At 49.4% G+C, this 22,521-nt stretch overlaps 1 protein-coding gene across 2 annotated transcripts in view; it reads right to left on the bottom strand.

The window, feature by feature from the left end:
* Positions 1-16,448, bottom strand: part of TRAM2 (translocation associated membrane protein 2) — a 61,454-nt gene extending 45,006 nt beyond the window's left edge. Inside the window, exons 1-3 of one of the 2 annotated variants that reach the window (XM_043510112.1) lie at positions 16,197-16,331; positions 13,809-14,234; positions 13,557-13,704 (exon numbers count right to left, since the gene is read on the bottom strand). In XM_043510112.1, the coding sequence (XP_043366047.1) occupies positions 13,557-13,685 (129 nt within the window). In that variant the 5' untranslated portion in view covers positions 13,686-13,704; positions 13,809-14,234; positions 16,197-16,331. Of the gene's footprint in view, positions 1-13,556; positions 13,705-13,808; positions 14,235-16,196 lie in introns of both variants that reach the window. The other variant, XM_038397576.2, reaches the window with a different exon arrangement.
* Between the last annotated feature and the right edge of the window lie 6,073 nt (positions 16,449-22,521).

The following is a 22,521-nucleotide window of genomic DNA, read 5'->3' as shown; positions in this document are numbered from 1 at the left end:
AGAATTCAGGTTTCCTGCATTCCAGCCCACCTGCAATCCAAATCCTTAGTGAATAGCTCAGAGACCTTGTGCTACATAATAGGGGGACACAGCAAAGAACAAAAGTATTTCTTTCCATTCGCTGGACCAGGGCTTTGTAAAGTTTTCTGGTCCTAAAGCACTTGTACTGTCCACCAAAGGACTTCCAGGCATGCTGGTTGCAAGATTTCATACCTTAATACCACAACATCCTTAGCATTCTACTCCCAAAGCTCTGGTCAATTCCAGTGTGATTTTAGTAGACAATCTCATGAATGGCTAAAGTTAATGATATCTGCTATTTCAAAGCGGGGTTCCAAGCTTTCAGATGGTACAAAACATTGTTTTCTACTAGCTTTGGCAAATCAAGATAGCAACCACTCAAATCTATGTCTGAACTGAAACAGAAAGGAATCAAAAGCAAATTAGTCATTAGAATGATTCAGTTTTAAATGTCTGAAGTCTCATGACCAGCCAGGTTTGGAAACAGATGTGGTTGGTCAGTGGGGAACTGATAATCCCAGGCTCCCTGGGCTATGCAGCAAAAGCTTGGCAGGCCTCAGGGCTCACGAGATTTGTGACAGAAATGTTGTTGCTGGTCCTTCTGTCTAACACTACGGCAGGTCTAGTCATGGAGCTTGGACCAAATTATTTTCATTCTCTGCATCTGGAAGCTGATTCTCTTCCCAATCCCGCCTCCTGCCCCCATTCCTGTCTGCATGTGAGGTAGAACCAAAGCACAAGGGCAGCTTTTAAAGAGGCTGATATAACGGGGACTGTGAAATTTTCGTTCACACTAAATCAGAATTTCTGTAAGTGTGAAATTATTCTATACAGTGTCAGCTACAAACCGATAACACCCGTTTCTTCCTTATCCCTCCAAGGAGAAAACCAGGAGCACCATGTGATCAGAGATTCGTAGGCCTAGTGAGTTTCACCCGCTGGTGACTGTATCTGCTATGCAAGTCCAGCAAAGCGGACTGCCTAAAGATTCCAAGTCGAGGCACACAGTGTTTCTACAGCAATTCACTGGGTTTCTCAGGTTCTTTAGTGTGTTGCCCTGAGGACACTAGCAGGGTCAAAGTTCATACCCTGAGTACTGCTTCTTGCTCCCAAGTGTGAAGGAAGCTTGCATTGCTGCTGCTTTTACTGTACTTGCTCTACGCACAGAGGACCGAAGCCTCTGGAGCTTTCATTCTGATACCCACCATTGGCACTAACTTCACACGAAGGCTTCAAACCATTTCAGATGTGGTTACAAATGAAAACTAAACTCTGCTCTCACTGACCCGGAAGCACCCAGATTAACAACAATAAGTCACTGGAATAATACAATTGAAACCACTGTTCAACCTAACTGGCAAGATTAGCTTTGTCCTCTCAGGGCAGATAAAATTTTAAGGCCAGAAGAATCCACTCTGATCATCTAGACAAGGGATCGGCAACCTTTGGCACATGGCCCGCCAGGGAAATCTGCTTGCGGGCCGGGCCCATTTGTTTACTTGCAGCGTCTGCAGGTTCGGCAGATTGCAGCTCCCACTGGCCGCAGTTCGCTGTCCCAGGCCAATGGGGGCTGTGGGAAGCGGCGCGGGCTGAGGGATGTGCTGGCCACCCTTCCTGCAGCCCCTATTGGCCTGGGACAACGAACCATGGCCAGTGGGAGCTGTGATCGGCCAAACCTGAAGACGCTGCCGGTAAACAAACTGTCCCGGCCTGCCAGCGGCTTTCCCTGGTGGGCCATGTGCCAAAGGTTGCCGATCCCTGATCTTGACTGACATTCTGCAGAACACAGGTCATCATAATTTCACCCACCGATTCCTGCTCAGAGCTCCAAATGGTGTGGCTGAACTAGGGCATTTCTCTCTAGAATCCAGTCTTGATTTAAAGACTGAGGCCTGGTCTACACCAGAAAGTTAACTACGTTGGTCAGTGGTGTGAACAATCCACACACCTGAGTAGCAGCATTAAGCTGACCTATGTCCCAGGTAGATTCCTCCATTGACCTAGCTACCACCTCTCAGGGAGATGGATTACCTGCATCGATGGAAGAACCCCTCCTGTCGGCATAGCTCGTGTCTACACTGAAGCACTATAGAGGCTGCCTCACTGTAGCATCTTAAGTGTAGAGAAGCCCTGAGATTAAAGCCCCATCATTTTGGGGGTTGTGCAAACACACTCAGATCCCAAAGTACTTGCAATCTAAACTGAAACAAGATGCACATAAACAAGCAGAGGGAACAGAGAAGGGACCATCAGGACTCCAGCGAGATGAATACATGGCTGTGTAGACAGGCTACATGCACCATTGGCAGGTAAGAGGGGCATTTAACAGGACACCTGTAATGTCCTTGCTGGCCACATGTAAATTAGAGTGTCAAATTCTGCTCAGTCATACCAGTGTTTACTCATCACAGTGAGGTCATCTCAGTATTTCATAGAATATGAGGGTTGGAAGGGACCTCGGGAGGTCATCTAGTCCAACCCCTGCTCAAAGCAGGAGACCCACTGTGTATGATCTGATGTGGCTGGATAACTTCATTTGGAGCAGAACTGGCAACAAGTATTTACAGCACCCAACGTACTGTCATATGATGTTTAACATAATCAAGGGTATTGTGCAGACAGAGGGGCATGATCTATTGGCTCACACACAGGACAGTGAAACAGAAACTCAGGAGCTCTAGCCCTGGCTTTGAGCCTCTGGGCAGGTCACATAACTGCTCTGTGCCTCAGTTTCCCCCATCAGTAAAATGGGGATAAGACTTCCCAAACTCACAGGGGCATGGCAAGCACTGATGTTTGCAAAGCATTAGGATGAACTGCATTTAGTGTCCAATAAAAGATCTACATCTATAAAAGAAATTTATAATAGAAACAGCAACTGTAAAACTATTTGGTCCAAAGAGGAGCATGCAGAACCTGGAGACCCTGGTGACAACTTTTTCTAAGTTTTTGAAGTAAAAAAGAAAGAACCAGAACTCTTTGTAAGTCACTTGGGAGGTACCGGTGGATCCAAAGAGGAAGACTGCACCAGAGCGGGAAAGTTCAGACTGCAGGTGGCAAGTTGCAACCACAGCTCACAGCTGGCCAAGAACTAGGCACATCCCAGGATTTGTGTTATACCCAGAGTCCCTCACCTCAGCCTGCTTGTCTCATTTACTGGTTATGTCTCATCTTGTAGACTGAGACTTTCAGAGACTAAGGGATTGAGAAACCTACATCTCACTGAATATCAATGAGGTTTGGAATGGGCTCATCGAACCACCCTAAGTCATTTAGGAGCCTCAGCCCCAGGGACTTGGGGAAGTTACAGCCCTCCCAGGAACTTGTGCTCCTAAGGGTACATTGACACTGCAGTCAGGGGGGCTGTCACTTCTGGCCTGGGCAGATGTACACACACTAGCTTTGAACCAGATAGTGAGCCAAAAATAGCAGTGGTGCTGCAGCTACATGGGTGACGGGACAAGCTAGCTGCACCCCACCTCCCCAACAGGGTATGTACTCAGGCAGCTCACCCGTGTCACTGCCCAAGTAGCCACTGGCCGCACTACTATTTTGAGAGCACTAGCCTGATGAAAGCTAGCACAAGTATATTTACCTGAGCTGGAAAGGACACCCCTGGCTGCCGTGTAGACGTGCCCCAAGTCAGTTACACTCCTTTGGAATTCTCCCCCGTTGGTGGTCAAGCTCTTTAGGACAGCGTCTGCTAAGTGCTGTATGTCCGTGCAGCACCAACCACCATAGCTGGTTGGCCTCCAGGTGCTACCACCATACAGATCTTAAACCGTTACCACCACCCTCAGCATGGGATCATCTTGAGAAATAGGTTTCAGAGTAGCAGCCGTGTTAGTCTGTATCCCAAAAAGAACAGGAGTACTTGTGCCACAAGTACTCATGTTCTTCTTGAGAAATAGACACAAAGCCACCTTCCCTTTAGTACAGGAACAGCAGCTCAGCCCCACCTCCCTCACAGGCACTATGGGCGAGAACGTAAACCGGTGTCTCACCTCCAAGATGGTTTACCTTGCGCTCTCTTTGCAAAGCTGTGCAGCAACTTGGCCACGGGCCGTTTGCCAGGCTCTCCTGCTGCCTGCGTAAGTAAACACACTGGCAGCAGCTGGAGTTTGGAATCCATCGAGTGCAATGCCAGCTGGTGACGTGGAGAACGGTCAGATTAGGGGAATGAGTAATGAGCAAGCGGGTGGGAGAGGAGCTACTGTTTGCACAGAACTGTTTGCAAGGGTCAGGGACGGCATTAGCCAAAACTAAGCTTCCCGAATGCTGTGCATATTACAGCCCTCCTGCCCTACTCCAGCTACCAGCCACATGGGTTTTAACTTCCAATCACTCAGATGGGAATCTGCTCCAGTGAATATGATACTGATACCTGATCTAATGACAGCCTAAACTGGTGACATTAAAACCCCAATCCTCACACTAGGCTGACATCCAACAGCCACTCAGTATGTCTACACTGCAAAAAAGGCCTGCAGCAGTAAGCCTCAGAACCTAGGTCTACACACTCATGGGGCTTGTGCTACGGCGCTAAAAATAGCAGTATAACGTTCCCACTCAGACTGGAGCTGAGGCATGGAAACCTGACAAAGGGGTAGATCTAAGAGCCTGAGCAGGAATGTCTACACGGCTACTTTTAGCCCTGTAGCGTGACATTGGGAACCATTCAATATGCCATAGGGAAGTGAATGGGATAGTGGGGACCAAAAATCAAAGATACACAATTCAATTATTATGAGAAGTATTTGAAGATGTATATTCACACCGCACAGCCCACTTGTTTACTTATAACTGGAGAGTGAATGAAGTCAAAATAATTCTTAGTGTGGGAGCTGCTTATCCCATATAAATGCTGGGGTGCCCTTTCCCCCCTTTAGAAGAGAACCTAGAGCACATGCAGCACCATGTACCAATAATTCATGGCCCCATTACTGACATACCTTGGATTAGTAAAGCTGGAATTTTAAAATGTCAAGATTATTAGATGTGATTAAAGATTCTGGGTATCCCAAACAGAGCTATTAAAGGGCATCCCTCCCACTCAGAAAACCAGGTCCCTCTAATAGGTCTTAAATGGACATCTTAAAATCCTGACCCCATTTACTTCATTGTTCAAGCTGTTGGCATTTTGCAGGTCATGCAGCAAAATCAAAAGTGAAACTGACAAACGTTTCTAGTCAGAACCTGATTAGTTTCACTTTCAGGTGTGCCCCGCTTGTTCGCAGCTAACAGGAGGCTATTGGGTTTGGTTTACAACACATTTAAATGCATAAACCTGGCCCCACCCCTCCCGGGAAGTGTCCTTAGAAATAAATCATAGAAATGTAAGACTGTAAGGGAACCTTCATATGTCATCTAGTCCAGTCCCCTGCACTGAAACAGGACTAAGTATTGTCTAGATCAGCGGTCTCCAAAGTTTTTGGATCCCACACCCCCACGGTGCCGCTGAAGAAAGATGACGGGAAAACCTGCTGCAGGCGTGCAGAGCTGCCGCAGAAGAAAAAAAAACGGTGGAGTGCCGTCCAGCGGCGCTCCTCCTGCAGCGCCCCCCCCGGGATCCTCTGGCACACCCCCTGTGGTGTGTGCACCCCACTTTGGAGACCCCTGGTCTAGACCGTCTGTGACCGGTGTTTTTAAAAACCTCCAATGACAGAGATTCCACAGCCTCCTTAAAGTATTAAAATATTTCTGTTCATATTAGAGGTTCATCAAACAATTAAAAAAAATATACGTTGCTTCCTAATGTTGTGCTCTGAGGGCTTGAGTGTCCATTGAAACAAAAATAAAAACCTGTTAATCTGAAGTACATTCCAGATGCGTCAGAATAGGACCCGCACGTAAATTGGACTCCCAAATTTGAACTCTGAGGCTCAAGGATAAAAAGGAGGGGTTTTTTTTAGCATCTGATTCACAACTCACTGTCCAAATATACCTGTCTATTTTAACATAGAACAGTTTGTCTACCACGCATTTCCCTTTTATTTATTCCCACCACACTAGGAGATCTAGGTTCTAATCCCAGCTCCGCCACAAACTCTGCAATCTTGGCCAGGTCACTTCACCTCTGGGTTCTCTGGTTTCCCTGTCCATCAGACACAGATGACACTACCCTACCACAAAGGGCTATTGTGAGGCTTTGTTCGTTACTGTTTGTACTGTGTTTTAAGAGCTTTTCGTGAAGGGTGCTATAATAGGGCAGAGTATATTTAGTATTAGTCTGGAAACAGGAGCTCATTTGTGAGCCTCCTCCCTTTGGCAGGGTCATATTTGGAAGACCATGATTCAGGACTATGATGGCAGTGAATGTTCCAAACAAGGCTGGGAACAAGAATACAGAAGAAAGCATCGCAACTTGAGCTTCATTGGCTCTGGCTAAAATAGATTAATTTCTCCTCCCACCAAGCTGTGTGGTGACTCTAGAATCCAGATGTGCTTTTGGTTTTGACTAACTAAAACCACCTACTTCCAAGGCACGGGGAGAGGGGGAAGTTTCCAAGTTTAGTGAGTACACGTTATACAAAGTAGCATTACTGCAAGTCACAAGTGTGCTTTAGCAACAAGCTTATCTGAACTGTTTGAGACAAACAGGAATTTAACACAAGTCAGCAAGATTTTATTACCATAAATGTCTAGAGCTCTGCAAGCCAGAAGAGAGGGTCCTGGACTGGGACTTGGGAGATAGGAGTTCGATTCCCAGCTCTGCCACTGGCTTGCTGGGTGACCTTGGGCAAGTCACATCATCTCCAGTGCCTCAGTTTCCCCATCTGTAAAATGTGAATGATACTGACCTCCTTAGTAAAGTGCTTTGTTGATTGAGGGATGAAAAATACTGTGTAAGTATTTTGTATTAAGGTTAACCTAGTCAAAGCTGGACCAACTAGGTAAGAGCAACTGGTAGTGCCATCATCCATGTCATAGCACTGGCATTACAAACCAAATCCTTTTCAAGTTTCATTTGTTGCTAGACCATGGTTTAAAAAATGCCAGTGAAATAAAAGCAATTTGGGGCTTGGGTGAAAAGAACTTATTTTAATTTAAATATGGGATAATTTTAATCAGTAAAATAGTGGAAGTGATTCTTTGCCATCACTTAGATTTACTTTTAGAATGAGCAAGCATGTCTTTTCAAAACGTGGTCCATCCTGTAGCTTCCTGCACTGATCCTAGACGGGTCAGGAGTAGAAACTTATTTAGATTGCTTGCCAAAGAGGCCAGGAGCTGTAGAAAATCCAGCACTGCTTTCTGACTCTCACACCAACTACAACTTTCACACAATCGATCTGGAGGGGAACCAGATCCAACTTGAATTAAGAGGGGACTGAAACTGGGTTCAATCTGAAAAAATATTTTCATCACATCAACCTTCATCTTAGAAGCTACAGATGGAGAAGCCTATAGTAGATCACATGCGTCATCTCGCTGCCAACACAAGACTGTTCCCTATAGTTAGTCCTACTGAATTCACAGCCATGAAAAACATGACACAGATCATGAAACTGGTCTCTCCCATGTAATCTGGATTTGGGGGGTGTGTGGGTCACAGTATGGCAACCCATACTTCTGCGCTGCCTTCACAACTGGGCAGCCAGAAAGTGGCAGCTGCTAGCCAGGCACACAGCTCAGAAAGTGGCACCGCTGCAGGCTGCAGCACCGAAGTAAGGGTGGCAATACCATACCATAGCACTCTTACTTCTCTGCTGCTGGCGGCAGCTCTGCCTTCAGAGCTGGGCACCCGGCCAGCAGCCGCTGCTCTCTGCCCGCCCAGCTCTGAAGGTAATGCAGAAGTAAAGGTGGCAATTCCGCAGCCCTGCCACAATAGCCTTGGAGCCCCCTTTTGGGTCAGGCCCCCCAGTTTTAGAAATGCTGACTTAAGGGCTTCACATGGTTATATTTTTAAATACATATTCATGCTTTGTGACAACACTGAAATTTAAGATTTAAATATCTGAATCCATGAAATTCAAGATTTTAAAAATGCTATGACATGAAATTTACCAAAACGGACTGCGAATTTGGGAAGGCTCTACCCATAGTACATTGTATAGCACTGTGTCCAGTCCAGTTTCAAAGGCATCTACCTAGTCATGGACTTACAAGGCTCCTGTCACAGAGTGCCTCAATCTTTAATGTATTTATCCTCACAACACCGCTTTGAGGTGGGAAAGTGCTATTTTTCCCATCTAAAATGGGGATAAGAGGCACAGAGAGGCTAAGTGAGTTACACAGACCTTGTTGTGGAGCAGAGACTTGAACTCAGGTCTCCTGACTCCTAGGGCTAGTGCTCCAACTGCTGCACTGTGCTTCTTTGCCATTTGGCAACTGCCCACTGCCCATGACAGGATAACAGGCTACAAAGGGCACTAGTCTGACCTGTCAAGGCAGGGCCTTGGTTACAAAGTGCTCTAAGCACAGGGATTTCCCACTGAAGTCAATAGAATCTGTGTGTATGAAGAGGGGTTGCAGGGTCAGGCCCTAAGAAGTTGATACTCACAATATTTTGTGTGTGAAATGCTGTACAGCTGTTCAGACTTGTATTAGCCACCATGTTGATAGAATCATAGTAGTGTAGGACTGGAAGGGACCTCGAGAGGCCATTTAATCCAGTCCCCTGCACGCAAGGCAGGACTACGTTTTAACTAGGCCGTTCCTGACAGATGTTTGTCTGACCCAGTGGTTCTCAACCTGCGGCCCGTGGGCCGCTTGTGGCCCAATCAGTACGCAGCAGCGGCCCACACGACACCCTCAGGGCCACAAACTTCCAATGATGGAGATTCCACAACCTCCGTTGGCAATTTGTTTCAGTGCTTAGTCACCCGGACAGTTAGGCAGTTTTTCCCTAATGTTCAACCTAAACCTCCCTTGCTTCAATTTAAGCCCATTGCTTCTTGTCCTATCCTTAGAGGTTAGGGAGAAAAATTGTTCTCCCTCCTCCTTGTAACCACATTTTACATATGTGAAACCTGTTATTTCCCCCCCTCAGTCTTCTCTTCTCCATGCTAAACATACTCAATGTTTTCAATCTTCCATCATAGGTCATAATTTCTAGACCTTTAATCATTTTTGAGGCTGTTCTCCAGCATTTCTCCAATTTGTCCACATCTTTCCTGGAATGTGGTGTCCACGACTGGACACAATGCTCCAGCTAAGGCCTAAGTAGCACAGAGCTACACAGCAAGCTTTAGGGCAGCAAGGACCGTGGCTAGATAGAAGCTCACTGCCTGTGAGCAGACAACGCCACAGGCCCTAGCAAACACACGATGGCGGCTGTCTAGGTCAGAAGTGTGCCAGCTGCAGATTTGGAAGGAAATGGTTAAGTCACAGTCACACATTCACAGCCTGCGGGAGAGTGCCTGGGAGCCCAGAGAAATCCTTCTCCACAGGAAATGGTCTATTGTGAGACAGGTTCTGCTATTTCCTTCAGTCTCTCCACATCTGTATGGCCAGACAGCGGGAGTGCCAAACCTTTTGCCTGCTGAGGGCACCATCTCGTGTCTATCCACGTTACTAGGGAGCTGCAGCCTAGGAAAGAGCTTGAGACCCTCGGCTTTGATCTGAGCTCTGGCCACTACACTCTAGAAGGGCTCTGCAGATGATGCTCTCTGATCTCCACCACAGGCCACACCTGCCTGAGGAAGGCCTAACGGGCTGCTCAAAGCCCCTGGGGACTGCATTCACCCATCCCTGGTGAAGAAACTCCACCATGCAAAGTTTCCAACTCTAGCAGACGTAGGGCAGATCTTAGAAATGTCGTGGAGCAGCAAGTGGCAGGACATGGAAACAGCATGCCTGCGCGGGGTGAGAAAGGAAACAAGGAGTCAAAGGGGATACCCGAGTTGCGGGTCCAAGCAATGATGATCAAGACTAGGGGGAGGAGAGGAGGATAAAGAAGGTTTTGGAAAGAGATCAGCAGCTCAGCTTTAGCCACGCTAAGTGCACAGTGACAGTAAGACATACTGGAATTATCAGAGATAGGCAGAGACACAGGGCAGGAGTGAGGGAGGCAGGGCAGGAGTGGAGAGAGAGAGGTCATTCCGGCAAAAATCATTGATCAGATCTCACAAGGAGAGGCTGTAAAGTGTGCAGGAGGCCACGGCAGAGCCCTGAGGCACCTCACCAGAGTGGGAAGGGGGAAGAAGCACCCATGAAAAGAGACTACGATCAGAGCGGTTGGAGGAGAACCAAGAGAGGACAGAGCCACAACAAAAGCCAAGGGAGGACAAGACATCAAGAGGGGGGAGTATGACTGAAGCAGCCAAAAGCAGCAGTTTAGGAGGAGGGACCAATTCTGAGGACCCCTGGCCAGGAAGAGGCCATTAGAAACCTCTGTGACAGCAGCTGCAGTGGGACATGGAGAGCCAGGAGATCCAGGATGAAAGACAGGAACTCGAGGTGCTGCCTGTGCATGGCGCATTCAGTGGGTTCAGACGTGAAGGCTACAAAGGTGATGACGTGAGTAAGAGGCAGCTGGGGCCAAGAAATGACTTTCTAAAAGTACATCTACACTTACGGGGGCGTGTGGAGTACAGATGCTGCACTCCCAGCCAGAAGAGCTATAAATAGCAGTGTAGAGGGTGAGACACGGCTTACGCAAGCAGCATGCCCTACACGTTTGAACTTCCAGCGTATCTACCTACACGCCCAAGCAGTGCCTTCCATGTCTACATGGCTACTTTTCAGGATCGTGCCCCACCGCCAGAGCCTTTTCCCGCTGTGGGAAAAGGCCCCAGCAGCTCCCTGTTGCTGGAGCCTTTCATCGTGACATGTAGATATGCAAGTAGTGCCTGTATTCTACACGCTGCCATGTGTAGACATAGCTCAAGGGTGTGGGGGCCATAGTATATTTGTACTATGAAAGGCAGCAGTAAGAAGGGAGAAGTTGAAGAGAAGAAGTGAAAGGAGATCAGGAGGGTGTGAGGTCACTGGGACAGGCGAAGGTGAAGAGTAGGTGTGTTGTGACCCCCTCTTCCCTTCCCACTTAAGCAGGTTTCATTTGCACGGTATGTCATATGTCCTCATCTTACGAGTTGGCCAGACATCCACAGAGCCTTCTGGGAGGTGGGGGAGAAAGCAGGGGAGACAAAACCAGCATAACACACACTTCAAATTCTCTCTGTATATCAAAAAGAAAAAAAATAAACCAAAAAAAACATTCTTGTCCCTTCGCAGGGACAGTATTTACGCTACTACTAACTCTGCCTGGGGTGTCCCTACACTAACATTCTTCTTCCATTCTCCTCTGTTGCTGAAGTTCCCATGTAGAGAGGACACAGGTGTTTTTATTACTGTGTTGTCTCAGTGCAGGTCTAGATGAGGGAGTAAAATTATCAAAGGCACCTATGTTGAATGAACTCACACAGGACAATGATAAAAGACAAAACACTATCAGCTGTGGGTGAACACTTTTCAGAGAGCAATCACTCTACATCTGCCCTATAAGGCCGCATCCTTGAACAAAACCTGCACAACACTTTCCAAAGACAAGCCTGGGAGCTTAAATTCATAACTCTGCTAGCCACTGAAAATCATGGATTGAACAGAGACACTGGATTTAGGAATCTGTTAGGAATCTGTAGCCCATTAGCCCCGCTTTTTGTCCTATGTATTAATGGGCTACTTCACCTTCAATGATTCCTCAGAATGTGCGCTAACCACTGATGCTAAACAATCTGCTCCATCTTGTATTTAGCTGCGATGCTCAGAGTACCTTTCCCAGACCTGAAGAAGAGCTGTGTGTAGCACAAAAGCGCGTCTCTCTCACCAACTGAAGTTGGTCCAACAACAGATATTGCCTCACCCACCTTCTCTCTCAAAAGCATCATTTAGGTTCTTCTAACAATTTTCCACTGAAGTCTGGATGGTAACAATGCCCTGTTTACACAAGGATTCTGACTAGTGCAGCTGCAACGATGGGAGATTAATGAAAATACCAGTGCAGACAAGTCCTGTCACTAGGACTGTCAAGCCAACATCTTCCAAGTGTGCAAAAACACAATCAGCTTTTTCTAAAGAGAGCCCAGATGAGTTTATTCCTCACGCAGCCCTGAGGCTAAGGCCACGTCTACACTAGAGAGCTGACAGTGGCACGGGTGTACCGATGCAGCTGTGCCACTGTTAGATCTCCTCTGCAGCCTCTCTATGCTGACGGGAGAGAGTTCTCCCGTGGACATAATTAAACCACCCCTAACGAGCAGCAGTAGCCATGTCATCAGGAGACGGTCTCCCGCAGACATAGCCCTGTCCACACTGGCAAAGTTATACTGACAAAAGTGCCAGCGTAGACATAGCCTTAGAGAAGGAAAGTTTGGTAAAGTGACCACCAGAAACAACCAAGGGGAAACCCTCGCTCTGCTGTGTTAGTGGGAGACAAAACCCCCTCCAGCTCAAAGTCACTGCTTGTTTTGTTTTGACTAGTTGTTCATAGACAACTATGAAACTTGCAGCCGGTGTGTCCAACTCTGCAGCATTTGCATGCGGTTTTGGAATTTATACCCCAGGCAGCTGGCCTTTCTGGCTCTAAATTTGATGTTTCCTTTAAAGATATTAAGATTTCTAGGTATTGAAAACTACTTGTTCATCCAGTGCATTGCAATGAAAGGGAGGGAGAAACTGTCTTTTTTTTTGTTTTGTTTTGTTTTTTTTTAAAATTAAGGAAATGGGTTTCCTCCTTCTCCGATGCGCTCTCTCCCACCCCCTCTTCCATCTCGTCTCCATTTGCCCTGAAACGTGGCACTCAGTTGGGGGGCTGGGAGAGACATGGACCTAGCAGACATACATGGTTCAGATGCTGACCGCAGAAGCACGCACGCCCCTGAGGTGCCAGGCTGGCCAGACTCCACGTTTGGAGCAAGCCTGAAGGGCTGAGTTGTTCAGCAGGAATCCTCAGTCCCCTCCCTATCCCGTCTCCTCCCCTGAAAGAGGAGAGGAAAGAGAGGAGAAAGCTGGGAAGGGGGGGGGGGGGAAGCTCCACATTCTTGACATTTCTGTGTAAAGCACTGGGGCTGCAAGGAGCCTGCTCTCCTGGCTAGGGATAGACAGGGAGGAAGAGCCCTGATGCCAGGCTTGGGAGAGGCCAAGCGTCTGCTCCTCTCCCCCTACCAAGGGTTCCATTGCTATCAAATGTACTGGGGAGGGGCAGATAAATAACTCCCCCTCCCACAGGAGGAGCGGACACTCCTGTCTAGGGCGGGGGAAAGGTTTCATTGGATTCTCTCTGGTGGGGGCTGGCTGAAGGGAGGCAGGAGAGCATCTCTGGCTTGTGGGATGTCTCTGGAAAGAGGGAGAACAAGGCTCCTAGCGAGCTCAGGGGTGGAGGAGGGAAGATGCCCCAAGCATGGGAAAATGGGCACTGGGGACAGTGTGGCCTGGGAGGGGGCACTGCACTCCTCCAGACGGACATTTCTCTAAGATTAGGATCACGACTCCCTCCAGGGAAGGGGCAACGCAACGCTGGGGAAGACAGGAACAAAAGGAGGTGGTGGAAAATGGTAGGCCACTTGCCCCCACCGGCACCCAACTCTCAGTACCTCAATAGTAGGGTTGCCACCTGGCCAGATTCTCCCAGGATTGTCCCTGTTTGAGATAGCTGTCCTGGGTGTCGGTCGGTGTGCTCCAAAAACTGGCCAGCTGGTCATGTGTAACGTGCTCAGGATCATCCCGAATGTCCCAGTTTTTGTAAAAAAGAAAAGGAGTACTTGTGGCACCTTAGAGACTAACAAATTTGAGCATAAGCTTTCGTGAGCTACAGCTCACTTCATCGAATGCATGACCGAGTTTTTTGTAGCTCAGAGATGGCAACCCTAGCTTATGGGCAAAGGAAAGAGGCAGCTGCACCACCATTAACTCCTCCCCCCGGGGAAAAGGAAGGGGCAGACGTCCTCCATCAACACTGCCTCTTACCCTCCCCAGGCAAAGCTATTTTTCTTCTTTAAATGAACCCTGTTTATAGAAATGTTTCCATTTCTTTAAAAAAAAAATCTTCCATTTGATCTGGGTTTACATATTCCCCTGAAGAGTTTGCACCCCAAACATTGCAACCAGGTGCTGGCACACAAGAATCCAGCACGAGAAAGGGGTTATAAACAAACACAGAAGTAACGACAGCTGTGGGAAACTCAGAGCAAGCTACACAAATGGTGAAAAGTGGGCTGGATTTTTAAAGTTCTTTTGATTTTGGTAATCAAAAGGTATCAGCGGTAAGTAACCTAGACAAGGGATTAAAAAAAAAAATTAAAATCTGATAGCGCCCCTTTGACAAAGCCCAACAATCCAAACCCACGGCCACAGTGCACCTGAAAGGAGGGGATATCCAGCAGCACAGGGGCATTGCATCAGGCTGAGCATTAGCCTTCCACTGAATTGCCATCACCACTCCCAGCAGCTCCTCCGGGCTGCTCAGAGGTCTCCCAGCCAAGGAATGACAGCACCTAGCCTGCCCTGCTTAGCGAGAGAGCTGTCAGGATGGCAGCATCCGGTGGCCTGGCTGTGGGCACTGCCCCCTCTCCTGCTAACCACAGCATGACAGGACACTGCAGGGGTTCCCGCCAAACCTCAAAAGGTTGTGACCCCATCACAACACATCCCCTGCCTTAAAGCTGCTCCACTTCAACTCAGGCCACACCCAACGGAGCAGTTTGGGCAGAACTCCCCCTCACGCATCAACTCCCCCAACTTCTGGGGCACAAACCAAAGCTATCTGGCAGCTCATCCCCAAATCCTGGGGAAAGCACAGGCCAGAGCCAGCTGTTCCCCCTCCCCGGAGCTCTAGCGCAGGGAAAGCCTCACCCTAAAAGCCTTTTCCTCCACCCCACAATGGACGAGTCCAAGACGGTCATCACGCCGCCTGCACCATGCCCAAACACAGAGCCTGAAGGATGCTACCCTGCCTATCTCATGGACCCCTTGGACAGGGGTCCCACAAACACGGCCATCCCCTGACAGTAGCTAGTCACTGTCCCCAGTACCCCCACCTACACTCAACCAGACTCAAGGAGGGCAGCAGCTAGAGGCCAGGGGGAAATCTTGTTCCTCGTGGGCACCGGTCCAGGTCTAAGAGGGGCTGGGGGGAAGGGGAGACTGCAAACTGGAGCAGGAGGAGGCGGCACTGGGGAGGGGGAAGGCTGTATTGGGGAGACTGGAAGTTGGGGAGGTCAAAGTTGTGGGTGTGGACAGAGTGGAGAAGCAGTTGGGGGTATGGAAGGGGGAAATGAAGTTACTTGGGGGTCGATGGCGACGTATGGGGGTGGGAAAGCATAGGAAAAGTGGGAAGAATCCCTGGTGAATGAAAGGGGGAAGGAAGTGCAGTGCAGGGGAGAGAAACTAACCCACAAAGGGGCTGGGAAAAAGAGGTTGGTGGGGCCTGGGGGGCTTAGTGCACTGCGCTCCCCCTGATGGGCGCAATGTGGGTTGTGCCGAAAGGCAGATTCACTGGGGCTCCCTCCCCAGACAGGGTGCAGGGGGGTTGTCTTCTCCCCCACACGTCAAAGGGGTGCATTGCAAAGGTGCACTTTTCAGGGGTGCACCACGGGAGGTTGGAATTTGCTTCCACTGACAAGGAGAGGATCTGCTGGAGTAGGATCCCCTGGGAAGGAGTTACAGTCAGATCCACCCCCAGGGTGTGCAGTGCATTGGGGTCCCCAGGAAGGATGCCCTGGGTGGAGGAACTGCATTGGGGTCCCTTGGAGAGGCACAGAGAATACCCCTAGGAAGGGGTGCAGTTTCCCATGGTGGGGGGTTGCAGAGGGGTCCCCCAAGGAAGGAGTGCAGTAAGGTTCCTTGGGGGTGCAGCAGGCAGTATCCTGAGAGGACAAGGGGCATATCTGCAGGAAGGGGCATAGCAGGGTCCCAGAGCGGAGTGGGCAGCACCCCCAGGGTGCATGGGGCAAAGTCCTGGGGAAGAGTCACAAGGAGTCTCTCAAGGTGGGTGCAGGGGGGTCCCCATAGTCAGCAATCAGGGGTGCAGGGGGGACCCCAAAGTCAGCAATCAGGGGGTCCCCCCGGAGAGGTGCAGGGGGTCCCCGGGGTCAGGGGTGCCCCCAGGGTCAGTGGTTGGGGGGTCCCACAGGAGAGGTGCAGGGGGTCCCCGGGGTCAGTGGGTGGAGGTCCCTCGGGGGAGGTGCGGAGGGGGGTCCCCGGGGTCAGGGGTGCAGGGGCCCCCCCGCTCTCACCTCGAACATGAGCGCGATGAGCACGCAGAGCACCAGGCAGAAGCCGATGTCGGCGTGGTTGTGGATCAGGAACTCCTGGCTGAAGAGCGGGTAGCTCTTGGCCCGCCGGCGGAAGGCCATGGCCGGAGCGGAGCGGAGCGAGCAGCCCGGCCGCCCGCCGCTGCCTCCGCCCAGCGCCGCAAACTTCGCCCGGCCGGGAGCCCGGACAACTTCGGCAGCGCCGGGCCCGCGCCTGCGCCGACCGCCCCCGCCCGCTTAACCCGTCCCTGCCCGTGGGGCTGGCTCTCGGCCGGCTCGGCTCCTCACCGCCCCGCCGGCTCCCGGGCGCCCCCCCCCCCCCCCCGGCATTCAACCCACCCCTTCCTCCATCCTGCCTCCTCCTGCTCAACCCCCCCCCCCCGCCCTTCACTGGCCTACTAGGTCGGTGCCACGATCCCCTCTTGTCAGAGGGGGGAAACTGAGGCACGGAGCGGGACGGTGGCTTCCCCAAGCTCGCCCCAGCAGGCCAGGGGCAGCGCTGGGAACAGAAGCAAGGTCTTGCCAGAGTTGCAGTCCAGCGCGCTAGCCCCTAGGCGATGCTGCCTCCGAAACCCACTTCATTCGGACTCCAGAGGTCTTAGAAACATACAGCCTTTACCCGCTGAGCATTATTCACGGCAGCAGCCTGACTAAAGCCTAGGAGTGGGGACTGGGCCCCTCTGACTTTATTTTCAGCGGCATTAAACCCACACAGGTCCCTCGGACTTCCTGTTCACATCCCGCTCATCTTACCCAAGGCTTCTCCCCTTTTAACATCCACCTAGTGAATAATAATGCAGCACATTTGGAACAACTTCCAGACTCCAGGATTCAAGGTGCTTCACAAGTTACACACACAGAGCAGCACTGGAATGCAGCTGCTTCTGGGGTAGAGAGCAGCAGCCAGGCCGAAAGAGGATAATCTGGAGGACAAGAACAAGTTGGCCAAGGTCTCCAGGACAGAACTCTTCGCAGAGTATCCTGGACTCATTAATATCCATTCTTATTTATTGATGGCAGCACCCCAGAGTCCAAGGCACTTTCCAAACACTGGAGTAGGGGTGGGCTCTGTCTAAAGGGCTGACAGCCTAAGGAGAGACTGACAAGCAAAGGTAAGGGGAGAGGGATCAACAACAAGCAATTTACATACAAGTCAACTCAGTTCACCCACCAAAAGTGGGTCGTTAAGAGGGACTGAAATGTGGATCAGGTAGGGTTTTGCAGATGAGCTTGGGGTCATGCCATGCATGGGAGGGGGCCACAGAAGACAGAGGTGACTGCAAGTAGCTTAGAAAAACTGGAAACAGACACTTTGTTTTTAAGATGTCATCTCAAAGATCTACACAATAAACACGCTGGGTCAGCTCCTCAGCTGGTGTAAGGCAGCATAGCTCCATTGGCTTCAGTGGAACAATGCTAATTGACACCAGCTAAGGATCTGGCCCATTCTGTCCTGGGAGAGTTAGAAGAAGGATGAAGGACTGACTGCTCCAGCTGGTTTGAAGGAGCTGCACTGTTTCAAACTGGACACTTAGAGCACTGAGTGTCCCCGCCAGCCAAATACAGCACAGGGAATAGATTCCTGGCCTTACATGCTCTACGGAAACAGAAATCCCTGTTAGGTAGGTCCTGATTAACTGGTGAAAATGACTGTGCTTTTCTCTCCATAAAACCCACACAATGTTGTTTAGAGCACTGGATGCTGCTTAAAATAAGCAACTGAGAAACTCAAAGCTTCTTTCACTAGGTTCGGGTCTACACCTAAAATTTAGGTCAATGTAGCTACATTGCTCAGTGTAAATTTCACGTCCTACACATCATTAGGTCGACCTAGCCCCTAGTGTAGACTCAGCTAAGTCGATGGAAGAATTCTTCTGTCAGCCTAGCTACTGCCTCTCGAGAGGGTGGATTGTGATGGAAAAACCCCTTCTGTCACCGTGCATGTCTACATCACAGCAGCATAGCTACAATGCTCAGAGCCTGTTCCTAAGAGTCGGATCCAAAGCCCACTGAAGTCAATGGATCAAGGGCTAACCCCTGATACATAATTTAGTAACAAAGGATTGAGCTCCGGGAACACTGGTCAGACAGGAGGAAAAAAGGGTGATAAGCCTTGACTCAGTGGAAAGGAGAAACTAGGGAGGCACAGATGCTGAGGAGACCAGACTAAGGGAGATTGTGAGGAGGTGTGGTCCTGGGAACTAGCCTAGGATTTGGGTGACCTGTATTCAAGTCTCTTCTCTGCCACAGATTTCCTGTGTGATCCTGGGCAAGTCACTTAGCCTCTGTGAGCCTCAGTTCCACATCTGTTAAATGGGGAAAATAGCAGTTCCCTATTTCTCAGAGGTGTTCTACATTAGAGACTGTGAGGTGCTCAGATAACATTTTAGTGAGGGCCACATAAGTACCATAGTTGGATAGCAGTGAACTAGACGTGCCAGTAAAAGATCCCTGGGTTTGGGGTTATGTGCTCGCAAGCATCACATCCTGGAGCAGGCAGACGATGGTCCCTCTCTGATCAGCTCTGGCATGGCCACACCTGAGCCACTGTTTTATTCCATGTCACTATGGATTGATTGCCTGTGCTGTGTTAGTGCCCAGGAGCCCTACTCAGGATTGCAGTCCCCACTGTGTTAGCTGCTATCCAAACACCTAAGGAGATGCAGTTCCCTTGCCAAAGATACTGAGAAATTGGACATTGCTTGGAAAAGAGCGAGAAAAATGAGCAGGGGGCTGGAGCAGGGGAAATGTAGGAGGAAAGATTAAAAGATAAAATAGCTTGTCTAAGTGACTGCTAAAGGAGGGGCTTGAGAACAGTCTAATCTGACGGGTGCCACCACCAAAGGTGAGGAGGAACTACTGGGTCAGTACCTAGGGGTTGTAATGGGGGTGAAACTAATGAAGTGGGGGCATTTAGACTATCAGGAAAACATGTACAAAACCTGGAGCTGGGGAAACAAGAGGGAATACTTTTTCACGCAACACACAATTAACCTGTGGAACTCATAGCCATGGGATGTTGTGCTAGCCAAAAGTAAAAAAGGGTTCAAAAAAGAACTAGATAAGTTCATGAAAGACAGGTCCATCAATGGCTATGAGCCAAGATATTTAGGGATGTAACCCCATACTTGGGCTGAACCTCAACCTCTGACTACCAGAAGATAGGAGGGGAAGACGGGGTGGATCTTTCCAATATTGCTCTGTTTGGTACACTCCCCCTGAAGTATCTGGCACTGGCAGCGACAGGCTACTGGGCTAGATAGACCATTAGTCTGACCCAGTAATGCAGCTCTTATGTTCTTCTCTCGTCCTTCTGAGAACAGCCGGTCAGACCCACCAGATCACCTAATCGTTAGGTGGAAGAGGATCCACAGGGAAGCCAGAGGCACCTAGATGGAGGAACTGATTTTCTAATCACTGACACCAGTTCAGAACAAGAATGACTCCATCTAAATCCATGAATAAGGGAGAGAAGAATCAAGACCCAGGGTCATGATCCTCACTGGAGCTGAGATGCCTCCACTTGGCCTTGTTTCACAGGATCAGGTCTATGTTCAGGGGCCATTGCTGGGGGTGTTTTGCTTTCAGTCTCCGGCTGGGAACTGGAGTGGGTGGAAAGAGCTCACAGGGGAGTCGGCTGGCGAATCAGCTGCACTGTGTTCAAGTCAGCATTCCTGGGCTATGGCGTGTCACCCTATATGGAACTGGGCAGAGTTTGCTTTTTAAAAGAAAAGCTGTTGCAGTTGATTTTCTTTCCAACGGCCAAAAACATTAGGCATTTTTAAAAAAAAGTGGAATGAAACTGCCGCCGATAGACCAGGGGGCTCAGTTATGCTCTGTTACAGGGCCAGGGAAGGGATAGCAGGGGGCAAATGAGCATGAATCAGACTCAGGGATATTCAGAAATGCAAGACAATCCAGGCCTGTCCTTTGGATACGTAACCTCCTGGAGGTGGAGTGGAAGCTGCTTAGAGTGAACTTGGAAATGGTGACACTCCGTTCTAACTAGAGGTGGGCCCAGGTCAAAACCCCAGCTCCGAACTTGCCCAGACGTTGGGAGCATTCAGAAACCCATGAACAACAGAGCTAGCTGAAAAACACCAATTATTTTTTCCTGGGAAATACTGAAAAAAGTTGCAGCTTTTTTGTTTTCACATTGAACATTTTTTGCTTGATAAAAATCAAACCCGTAATAAATGCTGATTTTTGAAATCTGCTTTTCAAAACCTGTAAAAGCATTCACTGGCAAACTGGAAAAAAAAATTCTGTGAAAAAATTCATTTTTCATCAAAGCTATATGGCTACAGAAAAACATCAACTAGCTCCTCACTCCCACCCCTTCCTTTTTGGGGTGAGGGGCCCAATCCACCCCTGCTTTACTGGTTAGACTGGTGTAGAATGAAAGTGCTGCATTGTTTAACTGAACTGGAATGCAAATCCTGTTTCTAGGAATCCGCTGCTTATAGTGAACTTGTTTTTTTTAAAAATGACAGGCCAGCTGGGGTTATGCTGGTTGGCACCAGCTGAGGATTTGTCATTTATATAGCACTGTTTGCCAGTGTGTAAGTTTTGGGTCTGTATTGTCTCCTTGTTGGAAGCCCCAGCAGAGCGCTCAATGATTGGATAAGTCTAAACAGATGCGCAATGGCGAAATCCCTAGGTAAGAGTCTAGTACTTGGATTTACGAACAGTAGGAGCACCAGGATTTTTAAAATGACAAAAAAATCCATAATAAATGGCAGTAAGGTGGGAAACATCCACTTCCTTAAGGGCACCTGGGGACATTCACACGTGGAGGAGTTGAATCCTAGCACTAGAATCCAATGCGTACCTAGAACTTCATCACAACCATGACGCCAGTGCTGGGTTCCAAAGTTACAACACACACTGGCTGCAGGTGTAAGGTAGGCATATCATCCTGCATACATGTTACGTGTTGGCTACTGCCTATCTTCCTCGGCTCCCATCTGTTCACGGGAGCGGGGTGGTATCATATACCAGTGCAAGCAATGTTGCGAGCTCTCGTCCTCCTGTATCCCAAGCTATTCTCTAGAGAGCTGCATTTGTAACAGATCTGCTTTGTGACTTTGAACGGCAGCTCCCTCTCGTGGCCAAAGAGAAATCAGCATGAAAAATCTCAGCCCTACCACCACTCAGTGGCCCAGGTGCTTTTGTGTGGATCAGAACCAGGGTAAGAGCTATAGGCCTTAGCTATGAACTCCCTGCCCTTCCCTTACAGAAGTGATTGGATGCAAAGGTGGCAGGTGCCATTATTATGAATAATAAAAGCCAATAGCAGCAATCACTAAAAAGGAATTTAGGAGAATATCTAACTCCATTTCAGAAGTGATGAGCACCTCCAACCTCCACTAAAGTTGGGTAGGGCCACCTATGAAAATCAGACCCGTGATTTGTAGTATGACAATGTCCCTTTAAATATACAGGGGTCAGAGTGGCTGGCCTGGTGATTTTGGGATCCAATGTCCCACGGCCTGTGCCGCTTCCCACAGCCCCCATTGGCCTGGAACAGTGAACTGCAGCCAGTGGGAGCCGCGATCGGCCAAACCTGCAGACATGGCAGGTAAACAAAACGTCCCGGCCCGCCAGGGGGCTTACCCTGGTGGGCTGCGTGCCAAAGGTTGCCGATCCCTGCTTTAGTGCATGCTACCATGAAGATTTCCATTAATTTCCCATTAACAGGCTCAATAATGAGTTTGCAAAATTGGCCCTGCCACGAGCCCCCATGGACATCAGCAAATCCCTCAGTCTGGCAATCCAAAAAGAGAGTGTCCAAAAACAAAACTCCTCAGTAAAATGGCTTTGCTCAGGCTCTGGAGTGCCAAGTGTTTACACTTCCTTTGATATACAGTAACCAAGCAGAAAGAAAGAACAGGCCTGGTGTTGCAGCCTGGATTTCAATGAGACGCCATGGCCAGCTGGAGCAAGGTCGGAAAACTTTCCACTGAGAAGAAATGAAATCCCACAGAAAGCTCTCCTGGCGAGGCAGCCAGGCTCCCAGCAGACACTAAGCCATAGGAGATTGCTTGTCCCCGCTCACGCATGAAGGAGAGTTCCCAGTGCATCTGGGAAGACAAGCCAGGTCCTGAACCAGTTATTTTCCCAGCTCACTATCTGTATTTCTCATTCCGTTTAAGGGTGATGTCTACCCTGGGATGAAAGATTCAGGCAAGATCCTCACAAGTCATATACCTCCCAACTTTGGCCTCCACCAGGGAGGAGGCAGCGGGTGGTGCATGTGGACAGGTGATCTCTTTTAGAGTGGGCTCCATGTCAGCCGGTGGGATAG

Source organism: Dermochelys coriacea, chromosome 3 (assembly GCF_009764565.3).
Source record: "Dermochelys coriacea isolate rDerCor1 chromosome 3, rDerCor1.pri.v4, whole genome shotgun sequence".
NCBI lineage: Eukaryota > Metazoa > Chordata > Testudines > Dermochelyidae > Dermochelys > Dermochelys coriacea.
This window is presented reverse-complemented; position numbering and strand designations above follow the sequence as displayed.